The 25311-nt window shown below is 49.8% G+C and overlaps 1 protein-coding gene across 2 annotated transcripts in view; it reads right to left on the minus strand.

The window, feature by feature from the left end:
- Positions 1-1589: 1589 nt before the first annotated feature.
- Positions 1590-25311, minus strand: part of dph1 (diphthamide biosynthesis 1) — a 62459-nt gene continuing 38737 nt past the window's right edge. The window contains exons 3-10 of one of the 2 annotated variants that reach the window (XM_060074335.1): positions 25156-25310; positions 24514-24635; positions 20697-20765; positions 19810-19966; positions 17251-17351; positions 9190-9268; positions 2444-2578; positions 1590-1880 (exon numbers count right to left, since the gene is read on the minus strand). In XM_060074335.1, coding sequence (XP_059930318.1) covers positions 1722-1880; positions 2444-2578; positions 9190-9268; positions 17251-17351; positions 19810-19966; positions 20697-20765; positions 24514-24635; positions 25156-25310 — 977 coding nt within the window. In that variant the 3' untranslated portion in view covers positions 1590-1721. The remainder of the gene's footprint in view (positions 1881-2443; positions 2579-9189; positions 9269-17250; positions 17352-19809; positions 19967-20696; positions 20766-24513; positions 24636-25155; position 25311) is intronic. The other variant, XM_060074334.1, reaches the window with a different exon arrangement.

Below are 25311 nucleotides of genomic sequence, written 5' to 3' on the forward strand. Positions count from 1 at the left end.
GAATAATCTTGACCGAAATCTCTTTAACATTTGAGGTCAAGAAAGGACTATTTTCTATTTAACTATTAAGGAATATAATTCTTGTTTCGAATAGGTTTGTTATTAATCTCCATAATCAGTACAATTTCTCCACTTTCCTCGTGTTTGCGTCCCTTTAATCAGACCCAAATCAATTATAAATGGTCGCTGATGATTTCTAGCAAAAGCCACGATGACCTTATGAATGTATTGATCTCCATGGTTTCCTTATAATACAAAACTCATCACATGGAGCCCTGCAGTCCACTACAGCAGCGGGAGCTGGCGTGCGCTGCGTCACTGACCGAAAAAACATGTTTGTCTTTCTGCTAGAATCCAAAACAAGCAACCAACCAACCCAACACACACAAACAAACATGCATCCATCTCGGGAACATTCTGTTGACCCAAGTATGTTGTCGGCGGCGGGCCCTGGATCACAACACGCAGCGCGTACGCGTACCGCGCGGCTTTGCAAACAGGCGACCGGCAGCCGGACCAACATAAAACACGGCAACAGGCGACATCTGCGCGGCTCGGTATCGCCGCTTCCCCACCGGCTGCTGTTGCCGTGGCGATGTCTGCATGCGTGTGCGTGTACTACTGTCGGGTGAGAGGAGCAGTACTCCCAAGGAAAAAAAAAAATCCATTCTCCAAGCGCACGAGCTCCCAACTCGTGTGCAGAATCAGGTAACACACACACACGCTCACGTGCGCGCGCTTGCAGTTCCTCCCCACAGCGAGGCGCTGTCAATCAATGCAGGGTTGAAGCTACCATAGAAACGGCGTTGTTTTTTTAATGCATTATATTCATCGACGGCTCCTCCATCAATAAACCATGAGAGCAGCTGGTCGTGACTGAACTCCTACCTTTTGGACGGAGAAAAACACTCGTTTAAGGGCCTACTTACCGCATCCTTTCAGTAGATTAAAACACGCACACAATAAGGATGTGTTCCCATTATTCCATGACGACGACCGGGAGACGGATTAGGAGAGACCGAGATGCTAAATAGTATGCAGGATGGGGTTGGGTCTAATCCTGTCAAGGCTGGCAAATTAACTCAATCGAGTACAAATAGTGATTTAAATAAGTGTGTTTTTTATTGACATTATATACAGAGAAAGGGCTTCATCTCACACAGTAACCTCACGCACACACGCGGTCGTGTGCGTGAACATCATGATGCCATCGCTGTTGCTGACGGCATCATCGGGTTGGACAGGAAGCCAGTCGATTTAACCACCACATCCTTCAACAACACCACTCAGTTCGCTTGGTCCTGTCTAGGAAGAACACAAGCACCTCTCTGTGTCCCCCCTCCCTCCCTCCCCCTCCCTCTCTCTGTGTCCCCCCCCTCTCTCTCCCCCCTCTCCCTCCCTCCAACTGTAAATACAACAAATGCATTTCATTTCCTCTGGCTTGCCCATGGATAGAAGAGCATTGCTCTGTAATCCGTCTGGAACAAGAGTCTCTCTCTCTCTCTCTCTCTCTCTCTCTCTCTCTCTCTCTCTCTCTCTCTCTCTCTCTCTCTCTCTCTCTCTCTCTCTCTCTCTCTCTCTCTCTCTCTCTCTCTCTCTCTCTCTCTCTCTCTCCATCGTGTCAGCCTTACTGTACAGTGGGCTATAATACAGTAAGCCGCAGGAGCTGCATCTGATTAGTGAAGCTGGTGAAAAAAGCAGTGGATATAGAGTTTCGTGTGTCATTCTTTGTGACAGCCACAGGGGGCGCACTGGGTCTGTGAGCACTGGTTCTTGCCGCAATGGGACTGTGAGCACTGGTCCTGGGAGCACTGGTTCTGGGAGCACTGCATGCTGGGTACTGCGGGCTCTGCGGTGCAGGCTGGCTTGGAGGCTGGTTTCTGGAAGGGTACGAGAAGAGAGAGTCAACATGTGGGACAGATTCATTGAATACATCATGCTCTATGAGCCTGGATGAGATCTTTGAACCCCCCCCCCCCCCCCGACGAGGCCACGTGTGTACTTCACAGTCTAATGACGAATGAACACATGCTCCTTTCATGTGTCCATTCGTCATTAGACTGATAAAACGCATGAGTGGGAATCGTCCATCGACTCATCCTCAAGGTCACAGCAGCAGGAGATGAGCTGTGGCACTTGATGTGCACTACACACTGCCACCAGCAGGTGGCAGTGTGGTGACACCCGTGGAACGCTGAGACCGCACCACAAGAGCAGTTGACAGATTTGTTGATTCAACGTTGACACACACACACACACACACACACACACACACACACACACACACACACACACACACACACACACACACACACACACACACACACACACACACACACACACACACACACACACACACACACACACACACACACACACCCTCCCTTCCCTCCCCTTGTCCTGTCAGCCATGCTCCGGGGGGGGGGGGGGGGCGCGGGTTCACCTGGGCCTGTCTGCGGGCCGGACGTGCCGGTTGGTGGTCGGGGTGGTTGGGAGTCCATGGCCCCAGGCTCTGGTTGGAGTAGAAGTCCATGGGGTACGTCTCCTGCCAGCCCACCTGCTGCAGCGCCACCGCAGCCTGAGAGGGACGGTGTCAACAACAGACACAGAAGAGACAACAGACAGACAGACAGGCAGTCAGAGAGACGGGCAGTCAATCAGGTGGACGGATAAGCCTGCTTATCTGTCGTTCAGTAGACTCCAAACACATTAGGGCTCAGACGGAGATGACAAGACAAGGGGAGGCCGGCTCTGTGACTGGGCGCTGTCAGCGCGCGGACGCGTGTCACAATACTAGGGCTGTATAATGCTGAGGGCTGTCATGTTATCTGCGTACAGATGTAGTGCGTGGCAGAGCAGCTGCTGCAGCAGATCCGGGAGGTAGGGCGAGATGACGTGGAGCGGGGAACGCTCCATATGGGACGACAACGCCTCGGAATACTGATCACAACGGGTCGGACGGATGGATGCATGGATGAAGAACAGGAGGTAGAACGACTGAACCAACACATGACTGTATTGTCGAATGAATGACAAAATGGTAAATGGAATGCATTAATACAGTGCTTTTCTAACCAGTGTGGCTTTTCTAACCAGTGGCAAATCAAAGCCAGGGCTCCAGACTAACTTTATGCGTTGGTTGCACTGGTGCGCCTAACTTCTTTTTTTTTTATTTGCACCAGCACAAAATGTAGGTGCACCAAATTTTTCATTGCGTCGCCTTTAACGCCATAAGGTCACCTATTTATCGCTCTCCATAACTTTCATGTAATGTGAATGATTTTTGAACAAGAATAATGGTGCGTTCCAGGCAACCCGTAACCAGTGTTTTCACAACCTTCTACCCGGGAAAATGCCCTGGAACGGCAGACAAACCCGCAACTCACTACCCGTGAACTCGTACCTGACCGATTCACTCCCAGTTCCAGCTCGTAACTTACGGGCTAAAAAGTGTCCCTGGAACGCAGCATAAAGGTGTAGAATGCTTGTCCTTATTTGAAGTACAATTATATATAAAAATAAAGTGTTTCAAGTTTTTCACTGAGCTGAAATGGAACATTTAAAACAAAAAAATTAAGCAAAATAAAACATTTCCAAATAAAGGGCTTGTGCGGGTAATTCAAACTCTCTGAATAACTACTCTCAGTAGTAGGGCAGGTTGGAACAGTAGGCTTAGTTTTCGCTTCGCTTAATTTTTCCCCCTCTTTTGTCGGGTTTATTCTCTTTATCCGTTTCAGTTACTCTGGCGCTCAGGTCGTTCGCAATTTAAAAACAAAACACAAGCAGTGAACAGGACCAGAGCCAATCAGAGGCAAAGAACCGACCGAGCTCTTTCTCTTGTTGGTTTAGACCACGATATGGTCCTACCATGCATGAGTAGGGATGGGGATCATTAATATTTATTGATATCGATAACATTTTCGATAGTGGTATCGAGTCTTTATCGATACCACTATTGATACTTTTACATTAATTGGTGGAAATACAAAGCGTTTTTAGTGATGAGGAAAATATTTAGGAAATAAATAATTGCATTTTAAATTAAATATGTAATTCTTAATAAATATTGACATCAGTAGTTTTAGTTATATAAACTAAAATGATTAGAGCACTATACAACTGTATTAGTAATACAGAAACATGAGTAATACAGTATTACCATGTTTCTCACCAAAAACTCAATTTACCGTTTCCTTATGTTACATTTGAACGCATCATGATAACCAAACAGTCGTTTTACTGAGCCAACCTCAATACATCATCACGCAGCACATCTGAAACATTAATTAATTTTTAAGATAACTAGCTTGTATGCTGCTGATTACAACACCGATTTCACAATTGGATTACTTTTTTTAACTGACGGGACTAGCGACAATGTCTGTGTGTGCGATTACCACTCGTAGTTTGAGGGGATGATTAAGACGGGCCCGTCTGTGGTGCGACAGGAGAAGAAGGAGACAGAGTATTTTCAACTCGGAGACAGTCAAAGGTACTGCGTTTGGTCTTTATTTGATGCACAATGCTAATGTGCTTGGCCATTGAGGTTGTGTGCTCCCCCCTTTACAATAAATGATTTTCGCCCATTCAGCCATCCTCGCAAGCAAAGTCAACTGCCAGACTTCACTTGTTTTACTTGTAATACCTGTTTGCTTACAATTCCATTCAAAAACATTGGTGGACACGCCGCAGTGATTGGATTGATTTGAGATAAATGCCGTGACGCGACTCGAGGGACACAACATTACGTTACAGGACCTACAAGACAAAAAAAATAATGAATGAACGACGGGACTCGATGATTTTCGGGTTTTGAAAAAAGTTGAACCGGGTCCTTGATAGAACCAGGTTACGATCCCGTTCCCTAACCATGAGTGTGAGTTAGATTACAGGAGATCACAGAGAGATGATGCGATTTCAAAGGAAATTTATTTTTTCAACCGGGCAGCGTCAGGTGCACCGGTGCGACCTATAAAAAATATTAGTCACACCCTTAAATATTTTGGTTGCATGTGTCAAGAGTGTGTCCAGGACTCTGGAGCCCTGAAAGCGCTGTACAATATTGCCTAACATTCACCCATTCATTCACACATTCAGACACCGACGGCAGTGTGGACCATGCATGGTGTTCGGCTAGGACATGGTTTCTCAACGGGGGCGTTCGCACAACCTAGGGGGGCACTGGGAACGTGATTCCATTTTTGGGGGGAGATTTAAATTTTTAATTATTATTATTTGTTTTTTTTGGGGTGAAAAAATAGTCTACCTGAAATAAATAGCCTATTTTCATTTATTGGTTTCTAACCGCTCTACCGTCTCAGCTACTTTTTACTGTCTATGCGGCGGCGCAGTGGAACAGTGATAATACAGCGCGGTTCGGTCCTGCACACGCCCGGACTCCCGTTACATCAGCTATCGTCATAATCTCTATAGTAACACTGATAAACAAAAAAATATCAAATTTTGTTTCATAGCCCGTTTTCCTCCTTCCTCTTGTTCAGATCCAGCTGCTCTGAGCGTAGTCTCCATGAAAAGACTGTTGCATTTCAAATCCAAAATATATAGGCCTGCCTCTGCGTGCGATCTGTTTTCGTGGATTCCGCGTTGCCCGGGCCGCGGTTCCTGGGCCATTCATTCATTCGTTCACGGGGCATGGCGGGAGTCGCGGTGCCCTCCCCCTCCCCCCCTTTTTTATTGGGGGGGGGGGGGGGTTGGGGGCGCCAGAGGATCAGGGTAAGGTCAGGGGGCGTTTGCTCAAAAAAGGTTGAGAGCCACTGGGCTAGGAGGAGCCGGGGACCGAACTAGCAACCTTTCTGTTGCCAGCCAACCTGCTCTACCTCCTGAGCCACATGCCGCCCTAAGACATTGATTAATTAGTCATGCGTGAACTCTCTCGCTACAGACTGTACTTGTATTGCGAGACTCAACTTGAACCCCAAATCTCAAATGGGGTTTCTGAGCAGACCAATCCATTTAGTGGATCGTTTTCAAACCAGTGGTTTGGGCCGGTGTCTGAACACATCTGAAAGATCAGTCAGATTGAGTGATGGACACAGAGCTCGCTCGGATGTACCGCTGGTGTAGCGCTTAGTTAGCAACACAACGATGGTACAGCCCGGCACCACGATGCATCTTTAAACAAGAAGTCCACAAGCACAACATGACAGCTGGCTCGATCAATTCTGGAATTCGTTCTTGTAGAAAATGTTTGTAACAAACGAGGAGAAGGAAAGACTGGCAATACACACAAAAAACTCTGCATGTTATTGAATGGGGATTTCCCCGCAGCATAAAGCCATGGGTGATGGAACTGATGAGATAATTTTTCCTTTGCTTGATCGACGTACGCTAACCACGAGACCAGTACATCACAAACACTGCAACATGCTTGCTGAACCGTTCAGCATTCAAAGCTGTGAAAATACTCACATGCATTTATTTGTGATCCAACTTCAGACAATGCAATCAGCACTTTTCTTTCTATATGCGAATCCATCAGGAATTTTTTCCTCTTCGCTCTCCTCCTCTCGAGTCAAACTATATGGGAGCTTCTCCTGCTAATCTCCCCTCTGACGGGGTTGGCGACAGGCGCCTTACGGACTATAAATACACTACAAAGCTCCCTGAAAAGACTCCCCACCTCCTTTCAGCGCCGCCCACACCACCCAAATACACCGTCACACGCACCCCCACAACGCCCGCCTCCACTCGTCCATCCTCTCACCAGCCCCCCCCTGATCGATGGAACCGGGAAGGCACTTGTGATTGACTGATTCTAATGCATCAAACTTTATGACAGCCAAGCCATACAAACACAAACACAAACACAAACACACACACACACGGACAGACAATCACACACACGCACACACAAGGATGATTTAGTAGAGGGCGGGAGTGATTAAAGAAAACTGCCTATTGTGTTGTTGTGTGCATTATAATGACGGTGGTGTAAATTGTTTGAATTATATAAATCACCTTCCTCAGAACAAGCGTTGGGTTTCATTGAGCTCAGCATGTTTAGAATACATTGGCTGAGATCACCGTAATTATCCGCGCCCGTGGTTTATGGGCTGTCTCTCTACCAAGCCCATTGTGTTCACATCAACACCAGCGTAGGGCTTTGTAATAAGCAACGCCAGTTATTTACTGGGAGGTTTGTGTACAATTAGTCAAGGCCCTGGCACGTCTTTGAGAGGAAGAGCTGGGCTGCATAGCTTCTCTCTTCCCTCACACCGGCACCGTGCAGGGACCTCGGAATTTAATAGGTGCCACGGTGCAAATATCTACGCATTTTAATTGATGATCGTTTAACTCCACCTTAGACACTTTGTAGACACTGAAGCCCAAGCTAGGTTTTGATTATTGAAACAAAACTTTTGTTAAGTTGGCAGGATAATAATAATGCTTACATTCCCTGCCTTGTTTGACCATGGTGATCTGCTGTCCGTGCACGCCGCTGCCCATTGGCTGGACACTGACGACTTGACCCACCCCCTCCACCCTGAACGCCAGAGTTCAGCGGCCTTCATTGGGCTTGCGCATGCGTCCATATTCCTCCCTAAGTCAATCCAAGGTCAATCCCCTCCTCGCTGACCTTCGTGGGTGTATCCCACTCTAAACTAGTAGTGATTGTTTACGTTCGAGCGACACCCTCTTACTAGCCGTGCCTGAATTTAACTTAAAGTGTCATAGCAGCAGAAACATACAATGAAGTTGGAGGTTGAACACTCCCACTGAGTTTGGCCAACAGGCCGTGATGTCCCCCTACCCTGCAGCCTGGAACCATTCCCGTTACGCAGTCAGATTTGCGGTGAGCTGAGCTACTTCCGTTCAGGCTCTTTTAGAGTGTGCTGCCGGGGCTGCAGGCGATCTCAATGGGGACCTGTAATTGCTTCCTTAGTTGGATCCGTCTCCTCCTGTCAGGCTTTCGAGGCGTATGACTTTGTGAGTTTGCTGAACTTTATATTTTTTATGTTTGGTTGAAACCCTGTGTTGCAATCCTGGTCAGAGCTCCCTCGAGACAGAGAGACGGATGTATTGATCCGTTTCTGACGATATGAAAAAAAAATAGGCGTTCAATTTAGTTATTTCGCATCTGCTTAAGAATATGTATCGATTTACAAAAGGCCGCCATGCTTATACCAATTTAGATGGGATCTAATCCTCCTGGGGACCTCTCTGAGTGAGCAGCACAGACAGGCCGCAAATCTTATACGAGATGCTATCTTATCCATGGCTTCTGCATGTGCAAAACAAGTCAGCTGAGGGAATCAGTACTACAGCCAGCAGGGGGCGCTGATCTCACACATGTGTGTGGGGCACCGAGCCCTAAGAGAGGGATGAGCGAGAGTGAGCGAGCGAGAGCGAGCAAGAGAGAGCGAGCGCAAGGGAGAGCGACAGATAGATTAAGACATATGACAGAGGGATATGGAGAGAGAGAGAGAGAGACCAGACAGACAGAGACAAAGAGAGACAGAGAGAGACACACAGACAGAGAGCGAGAGAGCGAGAGACACACACACACACAGACAGAGAGCGAGCGAGCGAGACACACAGACGGAGAGAGAGGGAGAATAAGAGAGTAATAAACATTCTCCAGAGTGAAGGGAGCCTCCGGGGTGTACAGGCCAAATGACTGCTGTATAAATACACCAGCCAGCCACCATGAGACGCTCCCCCAGCCCGGCTAAGCAGCGCCATGGCGGCCGTCCCCATTAGCTTGTAGCCGTCCGGCCCGACACCTTAATGGCAGACAACTCTCTTTCTGGGTGACAAAACGTGCCGTTATCTCCGTGTGTGTGTTTGTGTTTGGGTCGGTGTCTCTGCGAGTGTGCTCATCCGCACTGTGTGTGCATGTGTGTGTGTGTGTGTTTCTCTGCACGTGTGTGTTTGTCTCTCTGCACGTGTGTGTGTGTGTGTGTCTCTGCACAGATGTGTGTGCGTGTCTCTCTGCACGTGTGTGTGCATGCGAGTGTGCGTGCTCCACTGCCTGTTTGTGTGTGTGCTTGTGTATGAGTCTCTGCACATGTTTCCGTGTGTGCATGCGAGTGTGTGTGCGCGTGTCTGTGTCTCTGTGCATGTGTGTGCGCACGCCTGTCTGTTCCTCTGTGCATGTGTGTGTGCACACTGTGCCGGGGACGGCACGCCCCCAGTGAAGTGCCCATCACTCAGCGGGCGGCTTCTCACCTCATAGGGAGACAGCAGTGGTTTGGTGAAGGCCGAGCCCCAATCGATGGACAGGCGCGGACACGCGATCTGGACCCACCTGCAGGGAGGGGCACAGAGGAGGAGAAGAGGAAATAAATCACCCGTTCATCGGCTCGGAATCCAAGGAGCAAGGTTCACCTTATAAAATATACAGCGGGAGTGTGACTGTGCACTAGTGACTGTGAATATTCATGAGGACATGTGAAGTCTCAGAGAGAGAGAGAGAGACGCACACAGAGCGAGTGAGCGAGCGAGACACACACACACACACACACACAGCGAGAACACAAGGAGCAGTTGTATTAGAGAGGCAGGGCACATCTGCCACTGCAGGCTGTGAGTGGATACGTGATGCAGTGGATCTCGAGCATGTGTTGAAAAGACCTGCCCTGATTCCACCACTGCTCCGAGGCACGGAGAAGAGGCCATGGACTTGTTGTTTACAATTTGGGGAAATCCAGAAATATTGAGTGTGTGTGTGTATGTGCGTGTGTGTGATTTGTGCACACACGTGCGTGTGTGTGTCTGAATATATATATATATATATATATATATATATATATATATATATACAGGATGGCAACACCTTTATGCAACAACAATAACAAACATATGAAAGCAAAAAAAAAAAAGAATACAGTGAGAAGGAAGAAAAGGGGGGAGGAGAGGACAGATGAGGGAGGAGGGAGGGAGGAGCAAGAAGGAGGGAGGGAGGAGGGGGGAGAGGAGGGAGGTGTTGCAGCAGGATATGGAGAGAAGAAGGAAGAGGTTAGGTGAGTGCGAATGGAAAAGCAGAACTCGCCCGGTCTCCCCGGGGCTAGCCTACATAGCAGGCAGACAGAGAGGAGGAGGAGGAGCAGGAGGAGGTGTTGGGGCTGGTGGAGGCGAGGAGGAGGAGGGGGCTGTGTGTGTGGTGCTCTGGTGGTGTGCTTGCATGGATCTGTCTGTTTGAGAAAAGCTATGGGAGAGAGAGCGAGAGCGGGTGAGAGTACGAGAGATAGAGAGCGAGAGAGAGAAAGGGAGGGTGTGTCTGTGAAAGAGAGAGATAACGGTAAGGACACAGATATACAGAGATGGAGGATGAGGGCTCTATAGGTATTGATGCATGGATGGGTGGATGGATGGATGGAGGGGTAGGAGATGTCTGCTGTGGTGGGTGTGTGTGGGGGGTGGCAGGGAGGAGAGGTGTTTATCTGGACGCTCCACATGGACAGGAAAGGAGCAGGGCGTGGATGTTAGCAGCTAGAGGGAGGAAGTAACAATGGAGGAGGGAGGGGGAGACCGAGGTGAGGCTGCTGGTCGGGGCGTTACTGGTGTGCTGGGTGGAGGGCGGAGACTCACACACCAGTTCACACACCAGTCATCCAGATGCAGACCTACGTGTACACACAGAGACACACCCTTATGGTAACGATCCACTAAGTCCTAGAATTTAACAGGTAAATGCCAGCGTCGATCTCGTCCAATTAAAAATATTGGATTAGTGTGTGTGTCTGTGTGTTTGTGTGTCTTTGCGTCCATGCATAGTAAACAATAACAACAGGACAAGCGGTATTTAATTTCTCGGCCCAGATGCCACCATTTTGTCTCCGTTACCCTTTAGGAACGAGACGAGGCTCACAGTGACTGTGTCTGATGACGCCACTCTGGATCACCTCTTTATCATCTCTCTCTCTCTGGCTGATTTATTCCACACCCCCAGGCTCAGGATACAAATACTGGGCGTTTTCTCATTTTCAAATAACAGCTTCTTTATTTTTAATACCGGTACCGCTCCTCCCCGAACACAAAAAAACTAAAATAAGGTGTGTTCCTCGGTACACACCTTTGAGAGTGTGTACCGGGGAACACACACTGGGTTTAGAGAAAGGGAAAAGGGGGGGGGCTGAACGAAACAGACGCTGTGAGGCGGCGGCCCCCGTCAGACAGTAGGGTTTGCGGTGAGTCGGAGACGCAGAATAAGAAAGATTCCCCCCGTCTCGATGCTGTATTGCCCGCTCACCCCGAGGCGGAGAGGGGTCTTAAGCATGGAACACACCGGTCCAACCGTTGGCCGTCTGCAACGTTTGGGGGGACTCAGACAAATCTGTTCGGTGTGTTCAGCTGTGTTGGAAGCTTTTGGAACGGCGCGGACAGAGTTTGGTCCGACTTGCAAATGAGTGTTGGCGGTCTGGAGCCATTGGATACTCCGATTGTCTGATTGACAACCAGCGAATCAGCGCAGAGTGTGAGAGGGGCGGACTAGCACCACCCAATGTTAAGGAGAAGGTACACGCTACGGTGTAGTTGGCAGTAGACTTCGCGGTGTGTCTCAATACAACATTAAAACAAACGGTTGTTTGATTTAATGTTTTTCCAAATGGCCCGGCGCTAGTCGATGTACTACTACGATGAAGACGACGGCGTGGAACGTGAGTTATTGGTGGTTACCCTGGGATACGGGCCAGAGCAGCCTGTCAATCATAAGGAGCACCATGGGCCGCTCCGCACGCCGGTTAGACCGCTTCACAAGCGCATGTGCTAGATGAGTGCTCCCCTCCGCTGGCACCCAGCTAGTGTGCCAGCGTTCAACACAACTAGTTAGCTCCCTAGTTGTGTGGGACGCTAGCTGAGTGCTAGCTGAGGCAAACAAGGTGTGTCGGGTCCTCGCGTCATCTAGCACTCCTGGTTAATGTCCTACACACGTAGCTATCTGAGTGCTCACCTAGCGTTATACATACCTGGTTAGCCTCAGCTAGCACTGAGTTAGCATGCTAGTATCCTACGGACCAAGCCAGCTGAATGCTACCCTCAGCTAGCATTCAGCTAGCATGCTGGCGTCCTACGCACTGGGCCGGCTGAATGCTACCCTCAGCTAGCATTCAGCTAACGTGCTAGCGTCCTACGCACCGAGCCGGTTGAATGCTACACTCAGCTAGCATTCAGCTAGCGTGCTAGCGTCCTACACACCGAGCCGGCTGAATGCTACCCTCAGCTAGCATTTAGCTAGCGTGCTAGCGTCCTACGCACCAAGCTGGCTGTGTGCTCTCCTACCTACAGGCACCCAGCTAGCTCGGTGCGTAGGACGCCAGCACGCTAACCTGCCACTTTCGACCTTAACGGCAGCCCCCCCGTCTATATATACCAGCTTGACAAGCTTCAGAAGGCAAAACAAGAGAATATCCCTCACAGGAGAACACACACACACACACACACACACACACACACACACACACACACACACACACACACACACACACACACACACACACACACACACACACACACACACACACACACACACACACACACACACACACACACACACACAGCTGATTGGCACATCCACAAACACACACGGCGCCGGCGGGAAGGGGGCTAATATTAGCTCAGCGGCTGAACGGTCACACCAGTCAGAGGGGCCCGCGGCTCGCACACCAAATTCAATTTCCATCCAGCGTGGGGCTTTGAAGGTGTGGAACACATGTGAGATCCCAGCACGTTAGGGGGGAGACGGGGGGGAGGAAGGGGGAGGGACGGAGGGAGATAGAGACAGAGAGGAAGAGAGACAGACAGAAAGAGAGGTAGAGAGAGAGAAGGGGGGGAGATAAAGAGAGAACATAGGGGGGAGGTAAGGTGAACAAGATATGTGTAGAAAGAGAAGTGAGTGTACGACATATCGAAAGGAAGACAGGGAGGGGCAGACTAAAACAGGGAGTGAGTGGGGAGGAGAGTGAGAGTGAAAGAGTGAGTCAGCAAGGAAGTGAGAGTGAAAGAGAGACAGAGAAAGAGAGAGTTGTGGGAGCAATTACGAAAAAAATAAAATGAGTACGTGGGAGAGAGAGAGAGAGAGTAAGTGAGAATGAGAGCGAGAGAGTAACAGAGAGAGAGAGTAAGTGAGAATGAGAGCGAGAGAGTAACAGAGAGAGAGAGTAAGTGAGAGCGAGAGTGAGAGATTGGATGAAATCAGAGAGAGAAAGTGAGCGAGAGAGCGAGAGATAGAGAGCACATCCTCCATTACCACCCATCATGTGCACCAGGGCCCGTGCGCACCTCTTATTCCATGGTGGTGATCAGCTGTGATATAGCCAGGGTATCGACACCAGCAGCGAGGCTGCTCAGACCCAGGGTGTCGAGGAACCCAAAGGCTCCATGAACGTAGGACTGCTCGATTATGGAAAACATCATGCTCACGATTATTTTAGTCAATATTGACATCGCGATTATTCAGTTTGAAAACATGCTGCATTGATTCAGCATTTCTCTCCAAAAAACACTTTGTAGCTGAGAACTTTCTTGAAGAAATTTCCTCTTAAAAAATACACAAAATGTTTAAATAGAATATTTCACATCGAAAATAATGTACAAATATGTATACAGCTGTTTTTCTAAAACATTTAATTAATAAAATAAATATACTTAAAAAAAACATTTAGATTATATTAGTTTTGAGATCGTTTGACCCAAAAATCTAAATCACGATAAAAATTTGATTAATTGCACGTTGGTGACATCATCGGGGTCACACTGTGCGCGGCGAGGCTACGATGCTACGCTGCTGTGCTACCGTTACCGCCGCGGGGGCGGGCGGAGAGGGCCCTACGCAATGTAAAGTGAGCTGCAATGCATTAGCCTCCGCGCCCCATTATGTCACTGACACGGTTAGCCGGGACCTTTACCTGCATGACTGTACTTCAATTACACCCAGGCCCCCCCCCCCCCCCCCCCCTCTCCCTCCCCCCCCCCATTCCCCCCTAACACCCGGCCCCCCCTCCCTTGCTGAAACAATTAACCTTCCAACTCACCGCCGGCAAAAAACTGGAAACAATCACTTTGGACGGCGACTTAATTGAATGAAAAACAACAAATCTAATTGGTAACGATTATGTAAGAGTGGGGGAAAATAAAAAATAAATCCCCCAAAATAAAATAATAGCCCGCTATGTATTTGGGGTCTGGCCAAGATAAGAGTGTGGTGGGCAGATAGCTAGCATGTTATAAAACCAGCCTTCGGGATAGCCTCATTACACTGTTATGAGGGCCTGCTAATGGCTCCTCACGCTCTCTTCCTCAGTTTAGAGTGTGTGTGTGTGTGTGTGTGTGTGTGTGTGTGTGTGTGTGTGTGTGTGTGTGTGTGTGTGTGTGTGTGTGTGTGTGTGTGTGCCGGTCGCTAATTACATTAAAAACCTGTGGGTGGGTAATGGACAGTGCATTTGCACCTTCTTGTCTTGTCCCTCTAGGAGACTTCTCCTTTTTCCCTCCCCCTCTCTCTCCCTCCTTTCCTCTCCCCCTCCTCCCGCCACCCTCTCTCCTCCCTCCCTCCTTCCTCTTTATCTCTCTTAGTTACTGCGCAGCGTGAAGCGTCTGCCTTTTAAAGACACCCTTTGTAATGCAGTCAGCTGCTCATTCACAGCACAATGGCCGATCATCCTGTCTAAAAGGGGACCCAATTAGGGTGCTCCGTGTTGGGCTACCAACTTCCTTGCACCACACGGCAGTCTTCATCTTATGATTGGCCTTTAACCTGTTCAGGCTGTGCCACGGCGGGACACACGGTGCGATATATATATATAGATAGTACAGTCCCCAGGGTGCCATCACAGAACCAGAAAGTGGTGCCATTATGGCTCCTTTGACGTCTGAGTAATGCCACCTCTAAGTGTTTTACGAAACTCATTCAATTTACTGTGAGTATGTTTTTCGTTCTTTCAACGCGACCGTTTTGTTTGCGTTTTTGTCACAGTTTGTGAGTCACATCGGTATCTGGCGGACAGATACTGAACAGGCTGTTCCGTTACAATGCCTCCTACAGGCTTCCTGCTGGCAGGAGCTGCGCTGCGACCGCCGCCACACACGGCCAGACACTCATGAGAACACTCTCAGGTACAATCTCGGATTTTACACCTGTTAATGAGCGAGGACCGGCCATAAATCAAACGCGCCCGCGCCGCTCACTTCATCTTCATGAATACCCTCTTTTACCTGGGAATTACGCTATTAAATCTTGGTTGAATTATTTTTAAAACTTCAATGCACTCAATGTGATATGATTTATGAGAGCGGCCCTCCTGATTTTTTTTAAGTTGGAAAGAAATAACAGGCTTTCCTCTGATTGTTATCAAACCGACAGACCTCCTAACTAACCCACATTCTCTCTCTCTTTCTCTCCGTCTCTCTACATCGCTCTGTGTCTCTCTCTATATTGCTCTCGCTCTACATCGCTCTGTCTCTCCTCTCTATATCGCTCTCTTTCCTCTCAATATCACTCTCTCTCTCCTCTCTAGCTCGCTCGCTCTCTCCCTCACCCTCCCTCTCTCCGTCTCCCTCTCTCCCCCAGACCTTCTGTCCCTTCACCCACATCACACTGCTCAATACTCCACAGTGGGTCCAATCTGCAGCTGTGGGAGCAGAGTGTGTGTCCACGTGTATGTGGGTGCACACCAGTGTGTCAGGCGGTGTACGTCTGTATCTTTTAACAAAGCAACATCCACAGACGGCGTGTAGTGTGCTCACTAACTCGGCCACGGCCGGTCAGATGAACCGGTACGAGACAAGCTCCTGTTCTCTGCGGTCGGCCCCTCCTCTCAGGCGGCGGTCCAGGTCAGTTCCCGCTCCCCGTCACAAAACATCAGCGTAACGAGGCCGGGCCGACGACGTCTGCGCGCCAGGTATCAGGCTCTCCGGCAGAATCGAGGAGCGAGTGTGATGCAGGAGGAGGGTGACTCACTCTTATTAACACCCGACACCCTGGTGTCGATCCAGCCAAAGTTCACAGATGGTCAGTTGTCACTCGAAGAAGGGGTGAATAATGCTGTCTATAAGCGACCGGTGAACTCATTATAATTCTGTGGCTTTATAGTGGAGGGGGAAGAGTGCACAGCACTAAGTGTTTTGATAGATTAATCATGCGCACAGCGTTGTTCTCCCTATACCCCCCCTGAGTCAAAGTCAGGGGAGCAGCCTCAAGTATCCGAGTTCATTAGACTAGACTATTTGTTTTTGCTGCAAGGGTAAAATTGGTAAAACTCTTAGCAAGACATGAATGCCAATTTTGTTTATGATGCCATTTGGGCTATTGTTGTCCCTCCGCTCCCTGCTATAGCAGGGTGCGATCGCGCGTACCGCTGCCTCCCTAATTATCCCCGCTACAACGCTCCCAGAATGCACCTTTTTAATTCTCTCGGTAGCGGCCGTTTAGGCCGCTCCTCATAACAGATTGACAAAAGGTTGGCGGCGAAATCCATCTGGTGATAAACGACGGGCAGACCCTCGCTCACAAAAACAAAACGGCCGGGTAAGTGTTGGAAGGTGCAAGGTGGACGAATACATTATACACATGAACCCACGGCAATGTGAACATCGTGGGCAGCCATGGCTGAGCGCTCCACCCGCCTTCAGGCAACGCTGCGATGCACGCAGAGCTGGCCCGGGTGATTGGCCAAGTTATGCCTTTACAGAAAGACAGAAGAGAACGAAAAACAGGCTTTCTGTATCGCTCCAGAGCGGGAGTTGGCTGCCGCTTCATTTATACTCTGCCAGCGTACTGCAGCTACTGCTCTCTCTCTCTGTGTGTGTGTGTGTGTGTGTGTGTGTGTGTGTGTGTGTGTGTGTGTGTGTGTGTGTGTGTGTGTGTGTGTGTGTGTGTGTGTGTGTGTGTGTGTGTGTGTGTGTGTGTGTCAATTTTTTTGTGCATGTGTAGGCATGTGTGTGTGTATGCGTGTGTGTGTGTGAGCTTATGTGTTTGTGCGTGCTTCTGTGTGTATGCGTTTGTGTGTGAGCACGCTTCAATGTGCATGTGTACTTCTATGTATATGTGCACGTGTGTGAGCTGGCGTGTGTGTGTGTGTGTGTGTGTGTGTGTGTGTGTGTGTGTGTGTATGTGTGTGTGTGTGTGTGTGAGGGCTTGCGCGTGTGTGTGTGTGTGTGAGCACGCTTCAGTGTGCATGTGCACTTCTATGTGTGTTTATGTGTGTGTGTGTGTGTGTGTGTGTGTGTGTCTGCATATGCATGGACGTGCATGCTCATGCATGTGCGAGTGCTTCCTCTAGTGTGTAGACTCACGCATCCACGTCGGGCATCAGGTCCAGTTTGCTTGGGAAGATCTCAGACAGCAGCACGCGGCTGAAGGACCTCCCCAGGGACTCCAGCTTGGCCTCCAGCGTCTGGAGCCGGAGAGACGGCCCCCCGGGGAGCAGGGTAGGGGCGAGAGAGAGACACGGAGAGAGAGAGAGTCGGAGAGAGAGACAGAGAGGGAGAGAGGCAGAGAGAGAGGGAGAGAGACGGAGAGAGCAAGAGAGACAGAGTGAGATAAGGAGAGGGAGAGAGAGACAGAGGGAGATACAGAGAGAGAGGGAGAGAGAGAGACAGAGAGAGAAAGGGAGAGGGACAGAGAGAGAGAGACAGGGACAGAGACAGAGAAACACAGACAGGCAGAGAGTGAGAGACCGATTTTTGAATCCCTATTATATAGTATTTTAGCCGATTGTAATCTTTTTATTTTTTATTTTGTGCTATTATTACTTTGTTAATCGTTAGGTTGCATCTAATTTTACTCATGTGCTTTGGCATTGTAAAGTGTGTTTACAGCACCAAAACAGCCTTTTGAATCAAGGGAGAGAGAGAGAACACCCTGTTCATCCATACTAAACATATGAGTCCATCTGTGGGAGCAGCCATCACCTTGGAACACTTTCAAATTCTCAGAGAGCGAGACTAAGGCCGACAAAGTCAGTGTGATGCACAGACGCCTTCACCCACATTCAGCAGGAAACCGCCTGAACTCTGATTTGTCGCTGTACAGCCCCCTATATTGAGAGTGTGTATGTGTGTTGTCTGTGTGTGTCATTATGTGTGTGTGTAAGTGTGTTGTCTCTCTGTGTGTGTAAGTGTGTTGTCTCTCTGTGTGTGTGTGTGTGTTGTCTCTCTGTGTGTGTGTGTGTGTTGTCTCTCTGTGTGTGTGTGTGTGTTGTCTCTCTGTGTGTGTGTGTGTGTTGTCTCTCTGTGTGTGTGTGTGTGTTGTCTCTCTCTGTGTGTGTGTGTGTGTGTGTGTGTGTGTGTGTGTGTGTGTGTGTGTGTGTGTGTGTGTGTGTGTGTGTGTGTGTGTGTGTGTGTGTGTGTGTCTCTCTCTCTCTCTCTCTTTGTCTGTGTTGTCTCTGTGTGTGCGTGTGTGTCTCTTTGTCTGTGTGTGTGATTGCGTCCGTGTATGTCGAATCCAATCCACACTCACACCCTCCCCACAGCTGTGGACACAAACAACGATTTGCCAGAGCTCAGCGAGATCCACAAACGCGAGCTCCTCCTCCTCCTCCTCCTCCTCCCACGCTCCCCCCTTTGATGCCAGTGACCTACCCCTCCCCCCCAGCGGTCAAAGTGGCCGCTGACACGTGGGGTCGTGGACGTGACGCATAAAACACAACGCACTCTCTCGCACTGGAGCGTCGGAACACCCTGCCTGCACCGGGAGGGGAAGGTTTCTCAGAGGGTACTTTGGGGAGATAAAAGCCCACTTTACTAAGAGGTACGGGGAGGAGAGCGCCAGGCGCTTTGTGCTCCCTTAGGGGAGATAAGGTCCTCAGACAGCGGGGGTTATCTCGCTCCACTTTCTTAATCGGGACACACCGCCACCAGGGGAGTGCTGGCGGGGGACCTGGTACTCTGCTGGAACCTCCGCTCTCCTCTCTCCCCCCGCCGACGGTGAAAGGAGACAGCTCTCGGGCTCTCCAGGTTGACATTTTACATTCTAAATGTAAACTCCCTCTCAAGTGTTTGTGTGTTTACAAAAGCCACCCTGGCGCCGCCGCGCGCGCGGGACAGAATCAACTCTGCACTCTGACAACCGGAGAGAAAGGGGAAATAAACACGGCCTGGCGTTTAGAACCACCTCGGCCCAACCCTGGGGGCCGGAGCGTTCTCAGAGGATGGCTGTCTCTCTCTCTCTCTCTCTCGCACCATGGCCCCACCCTAAACCTGGTCCTGTATGCATACAAATTAAAGAAGGGAGTGGGAGCAGGATAGAGAGAGTCGAGCACAGCTCATGAAGTCAGATCAAACGGAGGCAGGAGAACAAAGGCAAGGGGAGGAGAGCGGGGCATGTGTGGAGCGGGAGGGCGGGGGTTATTGACTGGATAGAGGGATTTGTAGCCGATGAATTGGAACCCGGGGGCTGACGCACGCACGCTTACATGCACATCCCCTGAACGCCTGTCGCATAACAAGAGCATCGGGTCGTGAACGCTGATGCACACACACTGGCGCAAGCACACTAGCTCACACACACACACATGCACGGACGCATGCACGGACACACACACGCGGACAGACACATGTGGACCCACACAAACGCGGACACACACAAACAGACACAAACACACACACACAAACATAACCCCCTTTAGAGCGAGGTCTAAGGCTCGCTGGATTAGCGCTGGGACGTTTGACGGGCTGAAACCCCTTAAACTTATGAAATAATAAGCTGTCAGTGTGGAGACCGCATGTCCTATGTGTGCACCAAGTCACTTAAACCCACCCCGAGAGACATTCACATTACAAAAGGAGTTACATTAGAGGCCTACGGACATGTGGACGCCTGGACAAGCCCATTGGCAGGAATCAGGCGCTTACCTCCAGCACTTTGGGGCTCCCCTGCCGGCCCAGTGTCCCCAGGATGAGGCCCCATCTCTGGGCCGAACGAGCCTGTTCGATGGACTTGAGCCGGATGGCTTTCATTGCGTCATGGTCGTAGTACTCTCTGGAGAACACCTTACTGTAAGGGTCATATCTGCACACACACACACACACAGTTTAGTACCTACCACACCATACCCACAAAGGCTAAATACCCCACCCACACATGCCGAGTTACCTACCGCACACACACACACTTAACGCGAGGATCAAAACAACTTTATTATGCAGATTGAGCCCCATTAACACCCACCGGTTAATAACAGGTATGCACCTTGAGGACAGGAAGTCAAGAAAAGATGAGAAAATCCAATCAGGGGAAGCCATGGAGCATGACGGCAGGTACTGTCTCGCGGATGAAACGGAGGCTATCCTGAGCATCTCATCTATCGCCGGAGCACAACGCACTCTCTCATGATTACCATCTCGTTTGTGAGAAGAAATATCTGTGATCTGTGTAGCGGCGTGTGCGTTTTTTAACAACACCCCGACACTCTGCTTTGCATACAAACAAGACGCTACACAAAACACTTCAGGGTCTGAACAAAATGCGATTGTGACCCGGCAATCACCAGGGCTGTAAGACGTCACTAACACACGCGTACACGCGTCATCGCAACGATAAACGGTGCGACACGCTATTTTTGTACCGTGAAATAATGAAATAAAACACAGCCGGGCACGGCTGTGATGTGGTTTTATAATGAGGACGTAATGAGGAACACCGTTTACCGAAAACAGCTAAAATAATTAGAGTCAGCGTACACACGTCTCAATTGAAACTGCTTTTTCGGTTTGTGTCGAGGTGAAGCCCCGAGACTCACCTGTAGGCCGGGAGGTCAGGGTTGGCGATCATGATGGACTCCAGGTGGAACCGGCCATCTCCCAGGTATCTACAAGACACACCACAGACACCGTCACACACTGAGCCAACACATGGATCCAACGAGGAAGGAGAGAGTCCTCCCCGCTCTCGCTCTGACGTACTCCCTCTGCCCTTGGGGACCCCGACAGCTGTCAGCACCCCCTGTGGAGCGGATTCAGATTCGCCCCAGCCACCCCTAGTGCCGCCTCCTTCCACACTTCCTCTCAGGACCCAGGGTGACCTAGGGGAAGGTTATGGGCCGGTTGGGTTGGTGGGCGGGGGGGTCTTTAACCAAATGACGTCATCAAGGCGCAACAACACACGCACGGTTGTTACGGTGATGAGTCATGTGGCGCGCACCTCCGAAATTCCGAAGCTTCAGAGAGGGCGCCACCTGCATCTCCACACCCATGTGATCTCCGAACGCAGACTACATAACGCCATGGCCGTGCGTGGCCATACCCACACACACAGAGACACAGACACGGAGACAGACACAGGCACGTCTCTTCCCAGGAACTGGCTCGGAGGGGAGTCATGCTATCAACTTTGCACGGGGGCCCATACTACAGCGCTCATTACTTTACAGTCTTACGAGGACCACAGGGAAATGACAGACAATTAAAACCCAGTAATTGCTCTATTCAGGGCAGCGACTGAAGCAGGTTGTGGGTGGGCTACCTAGAGGGCAGAGCAAAATCATTTTTCCTTATTTTTTCCTCTGTGTGTACGTGTGTGGTTGTGTGATTGTCTGTCTGTGTGTTAACAAGTTGAACTGAAGGCAGAGTGAGGCCTGGGCAGCTTTACAGCAGGATGGAGAAATGTTAAATCATATTCAGTCTGTCCCTCCTTCTCCTTCCCCTGCAGTGTCTTCTCCCCCCCCCCCCCCCCCCCACCCCCTCCCCCCTCCCGCATTAAAGGGACGACCGGCAAGGGATTTTATAAATCTATCTTTCCACAGAGTCTCCGAGTCCGTCTCTGCGCCTCGCGCCGCCCTTTGGTTACTTCATCGAGGGCTGCTGCTGCTGTTGCTCGGGTAGTTAATGCAAATGCGTCTCCTCTCCCGTTACGCAACACCTCATGGTCCTCTCGTCTTAAGCTCGGTGCTAATAATAAAACTGTTACGAAATGCAGAGCCGAGGAAGACGGCGGGCCGAGTTTTTTCTCTCTCAATGCACTCTTCCTCCTCCGTGCAGAATTATTGCCCATTATTGCGACGGAGACGGACTAACCTTCGTGAATAAGCACAAGGACACCACGCCGTGCTACAGCACTGGCCTTGATTCTCTTGTGTTCACACATGAATGAAAAAAAGAAAGAAGGACCCAAGAAAAACATGCCAGCTGAACAAGGCAGGCAATGAGGCCAATCCCATTTTAAAATCCAATTCTTAATTCTAAACAACCCATTCAACCCACGAGCGGCGGCTAAAGTTAAAGAGTTGAAGCCCTTAAACCACAGAAGCTGTGTAAAATGATAATTCATGTTTAATGTCCACTAGTGATGTCGATTTTGGCAGAGACCAGGAGGGCTTGCTTCATGGAGCATTGCTGCTCAGACCTTCTCCACAAAATCACAATCTGCCACCTCACTTTCTACCTCAACGATCCGGGGGGAGGGTCCACTTCAGGCAGGAGATGAGATGTTTTGGAGTGCTTTAATAAGAACCGAAAGACAAGGTTTTCCAGCATAGGTAGCATATATCCTGTGAGACGATCCATCCCACAGAGTGGAGACCGCTGACTGAATCCACCGTCTATCTATCTATTCATCTATCTATCTGAGGATCCCAATGCAATGGGTGGTGGTGTTGCTGTCCCACAGCTTGTGTTACAACCTTTGTGAAGGCCATGTATATTCATGCATCCCAGTCAAACAGAGACATTGTTTTCCCCTCAGGAAGATACAGCAAAGTAATGTTTTAATATTTTTCCTTGGATGGCATTGGAGATGACTACTTTGTTTTGCCAGCGTTTTGGTATTGATATTGTCTAATAAAAACCAACAAAACCACTTTATAGACACAAATAAAGTGCAGCGGAAGGGGAATGTAACAAGAGACAAAGAGAAAAAAAAGTCAAGAAAAAGTGAGACCAATTTTACGGCAAAGTAATTCCCAAGGCCTCCCTGCCGTCACACCTCGAACCAAACCAACTCAAACATCAAAGACAATCCATGCGTTCTAATGGGTAAAACAGACCTCGAACCTGTAAGTTTCCTTCAACTCTCACACACACACACACACACACACACACACACACACACACACACACACACACACACACACACACACACACACACACACACACACACACACACACACACACACACACACACACACACACACACACACACCTACGCACCAGACACTGATTCTCCATCACACATTTTTTAACCTCGGGGTATGGCTGATGCAGTCTCCCCCGCTTGTCCTTGCATGGCCTTCCTCCCGCTCACTCGTATGGTAATGCATCGTTACACAAGGTAACGCATCATAACACAAAGTAACACAATGGTAACACATGGTAACGCATGGTACCACACGGTAACGCAGGGTAATGCACGGTTACACATGGTGACAAAGAGTAACACACGGAAACGCACAGTAACGCAGGGTAGCGTTCGAGTTTCGATACATTGGGGGTGAGGTGTATGTTTGCGTGTGCGTTTGTCTGCATAATCAAATGTGCTCCACGTGACCAACACCAAACCCCAGCCCTGTTGATGTGACTGATGTAACGTCGACCTGCTTTTCCTACCGTTCTGCAAAAAGCCTTCCGCTAGCTTCCGCCTCTTTTCATTTCGGGCTGAAAAGCGGAATTTAAAACATGACACAGCCTCATGAAAGGCGTCCCCCACAGCTGGGGTGGGTATCAAAACAACCCCCCGGGGAGCCGAGGCGGCCAGTCACAACACTGGGACATCGGCGGCCCTGGGATTGCAAATTGGGAGCGTCGCTTCGGCCGGTAGCGCCTGGCTTTTCCTCAATGGTTCACACACCGTGACTCCAGAGCACGGACTCCATGCATTGTCCGGATACAATTGCATGCGGAGGTCGGGGAGCTGTGTGAGACAGCTGAGTGTGCCTGACATGACATCTTAAGCCCCCTAATTACGTATTGTTCATGTGGCGGTGGCAAGCACCAAGAGTAATTACAGAACCTATCTGGGCCAAGTGATACGATGACTCAACAGAGAGAGGAGCGGGTCGCTCCTTGAAACTCGCTGTGGGCCTGGTTGAGTCTTACCAACAGCATACCGGCCTTCGCCTTAACTTGCACCAATGTCTATGATGAGATGGTGGGCTTGTGTGTGTGTGTGTGTGTGTGTGTGTGTGTGTGTGTGTGTGTGTGTGTGTGTGTGTGTGTGTGTGTGTGTGTGTGTGTGTGTGTGTGTGTGTGTGTGTGTGTGTGTGTGTGTGTGTGCGTGCGTGCGTGCGTGCGTGCGTGGACTAACATTGACGTAGACTAGACTAGGCTATTGATTACCTGGATTATGTAATCCAAACAGCATGATTTAAAGAAAATCAACACTTCCAAGGCCCATACTTTCTGGAACAAGTTCAACATGGTTTCTCTAATGCACAATAAAATAAGGGGAAGAAGAGGAAGATGAAGAGGGAAAGATAAGGTGCCGGAGAAGGGGGAGGAAGAGGACTGGGGAAGATGAGGATGATGAGGGGAAGAAAGAGGCAGGAGAGGAGTAGAAGGAAGAGAAGAAAGAGGAGGAGTAGAAGGAAGAGAAGAAAGAGGAGGAGGAGGAGGAAAGGTCCTTACATTATAGCGTTGACGTTGCGGTCCAGGCGGGGAGAGGTGCAGCCCAGGATCTCTCCCGGGGACAACGGCCGACACTGTGGAACCAGCACTTCATACTCTGGCCTCAGGGCTGCACTCACAGCCTGCAGCAAAGGAGAAACACATCAGCAGGGGGGAGAGGGAGGAAGGGAGAGAGAGAGGCAAAGAGAGAGAGAGAGAGAGGGCGCATTCAGGAGCATCGTACCAGCGTGAATGTTGAGTAGCTGCTGCGTCTAATAACCTCCTGCTACTACTAATGTTGAGAGCCTGCAAGATAAGCAGGGCGTGAAATAAGAGCTCCCTTGAGTTCAGTCCCATCTCTCTTTACCACGTCTGAAATAGCTCAAGCTGTGTTTTAAGGAAGCCCACACCTGGGCCTGACTTTAAAACCTGTGAAGTGCCTGATGGTAGCTGCATGACTTAAACAAGAAAGGTTGTTTTATCAGGGAACCACAAGCAAACATGAAGGGGGAGGAAGAGGGAGGGAGGGAGAGAGGGAGTGTTAGCATCTGTGTGAAACACGCAGCAACACCAACACATCTCGCTGTATCTCTCTCACACACATTGTTCTCTATCACACACATTACTCTCTCTCAAACACACACACAGCGCCCCACTCCTCACCTGGAGCGCAGCCACAAACTGGATGGTGCTGACCAGCGCCAGGTAGTGTCCGGCGGGGAAGTTGAACTTGACCGTGTCCAGGAAGTGGGCATTGTCCATCTGGATGTCCACGAACACGTACAGCATCTTAATGCCCGCGGTGGAATCTATGGGGAC

Source organism: Gadus macrocephalus, chromosome 16 (assembly GCF_031168955.1).
Source record: "Gadus macrocephalus chromosome 16, ASM3116895v1".
NCBI classification, from domain to species: domain Eukaryota; kingdom Metazoa; phylum Chordata; class Actinopteri; order Gadiformes; family Gadidae; genus Gadus; species Gadus macrocephalus.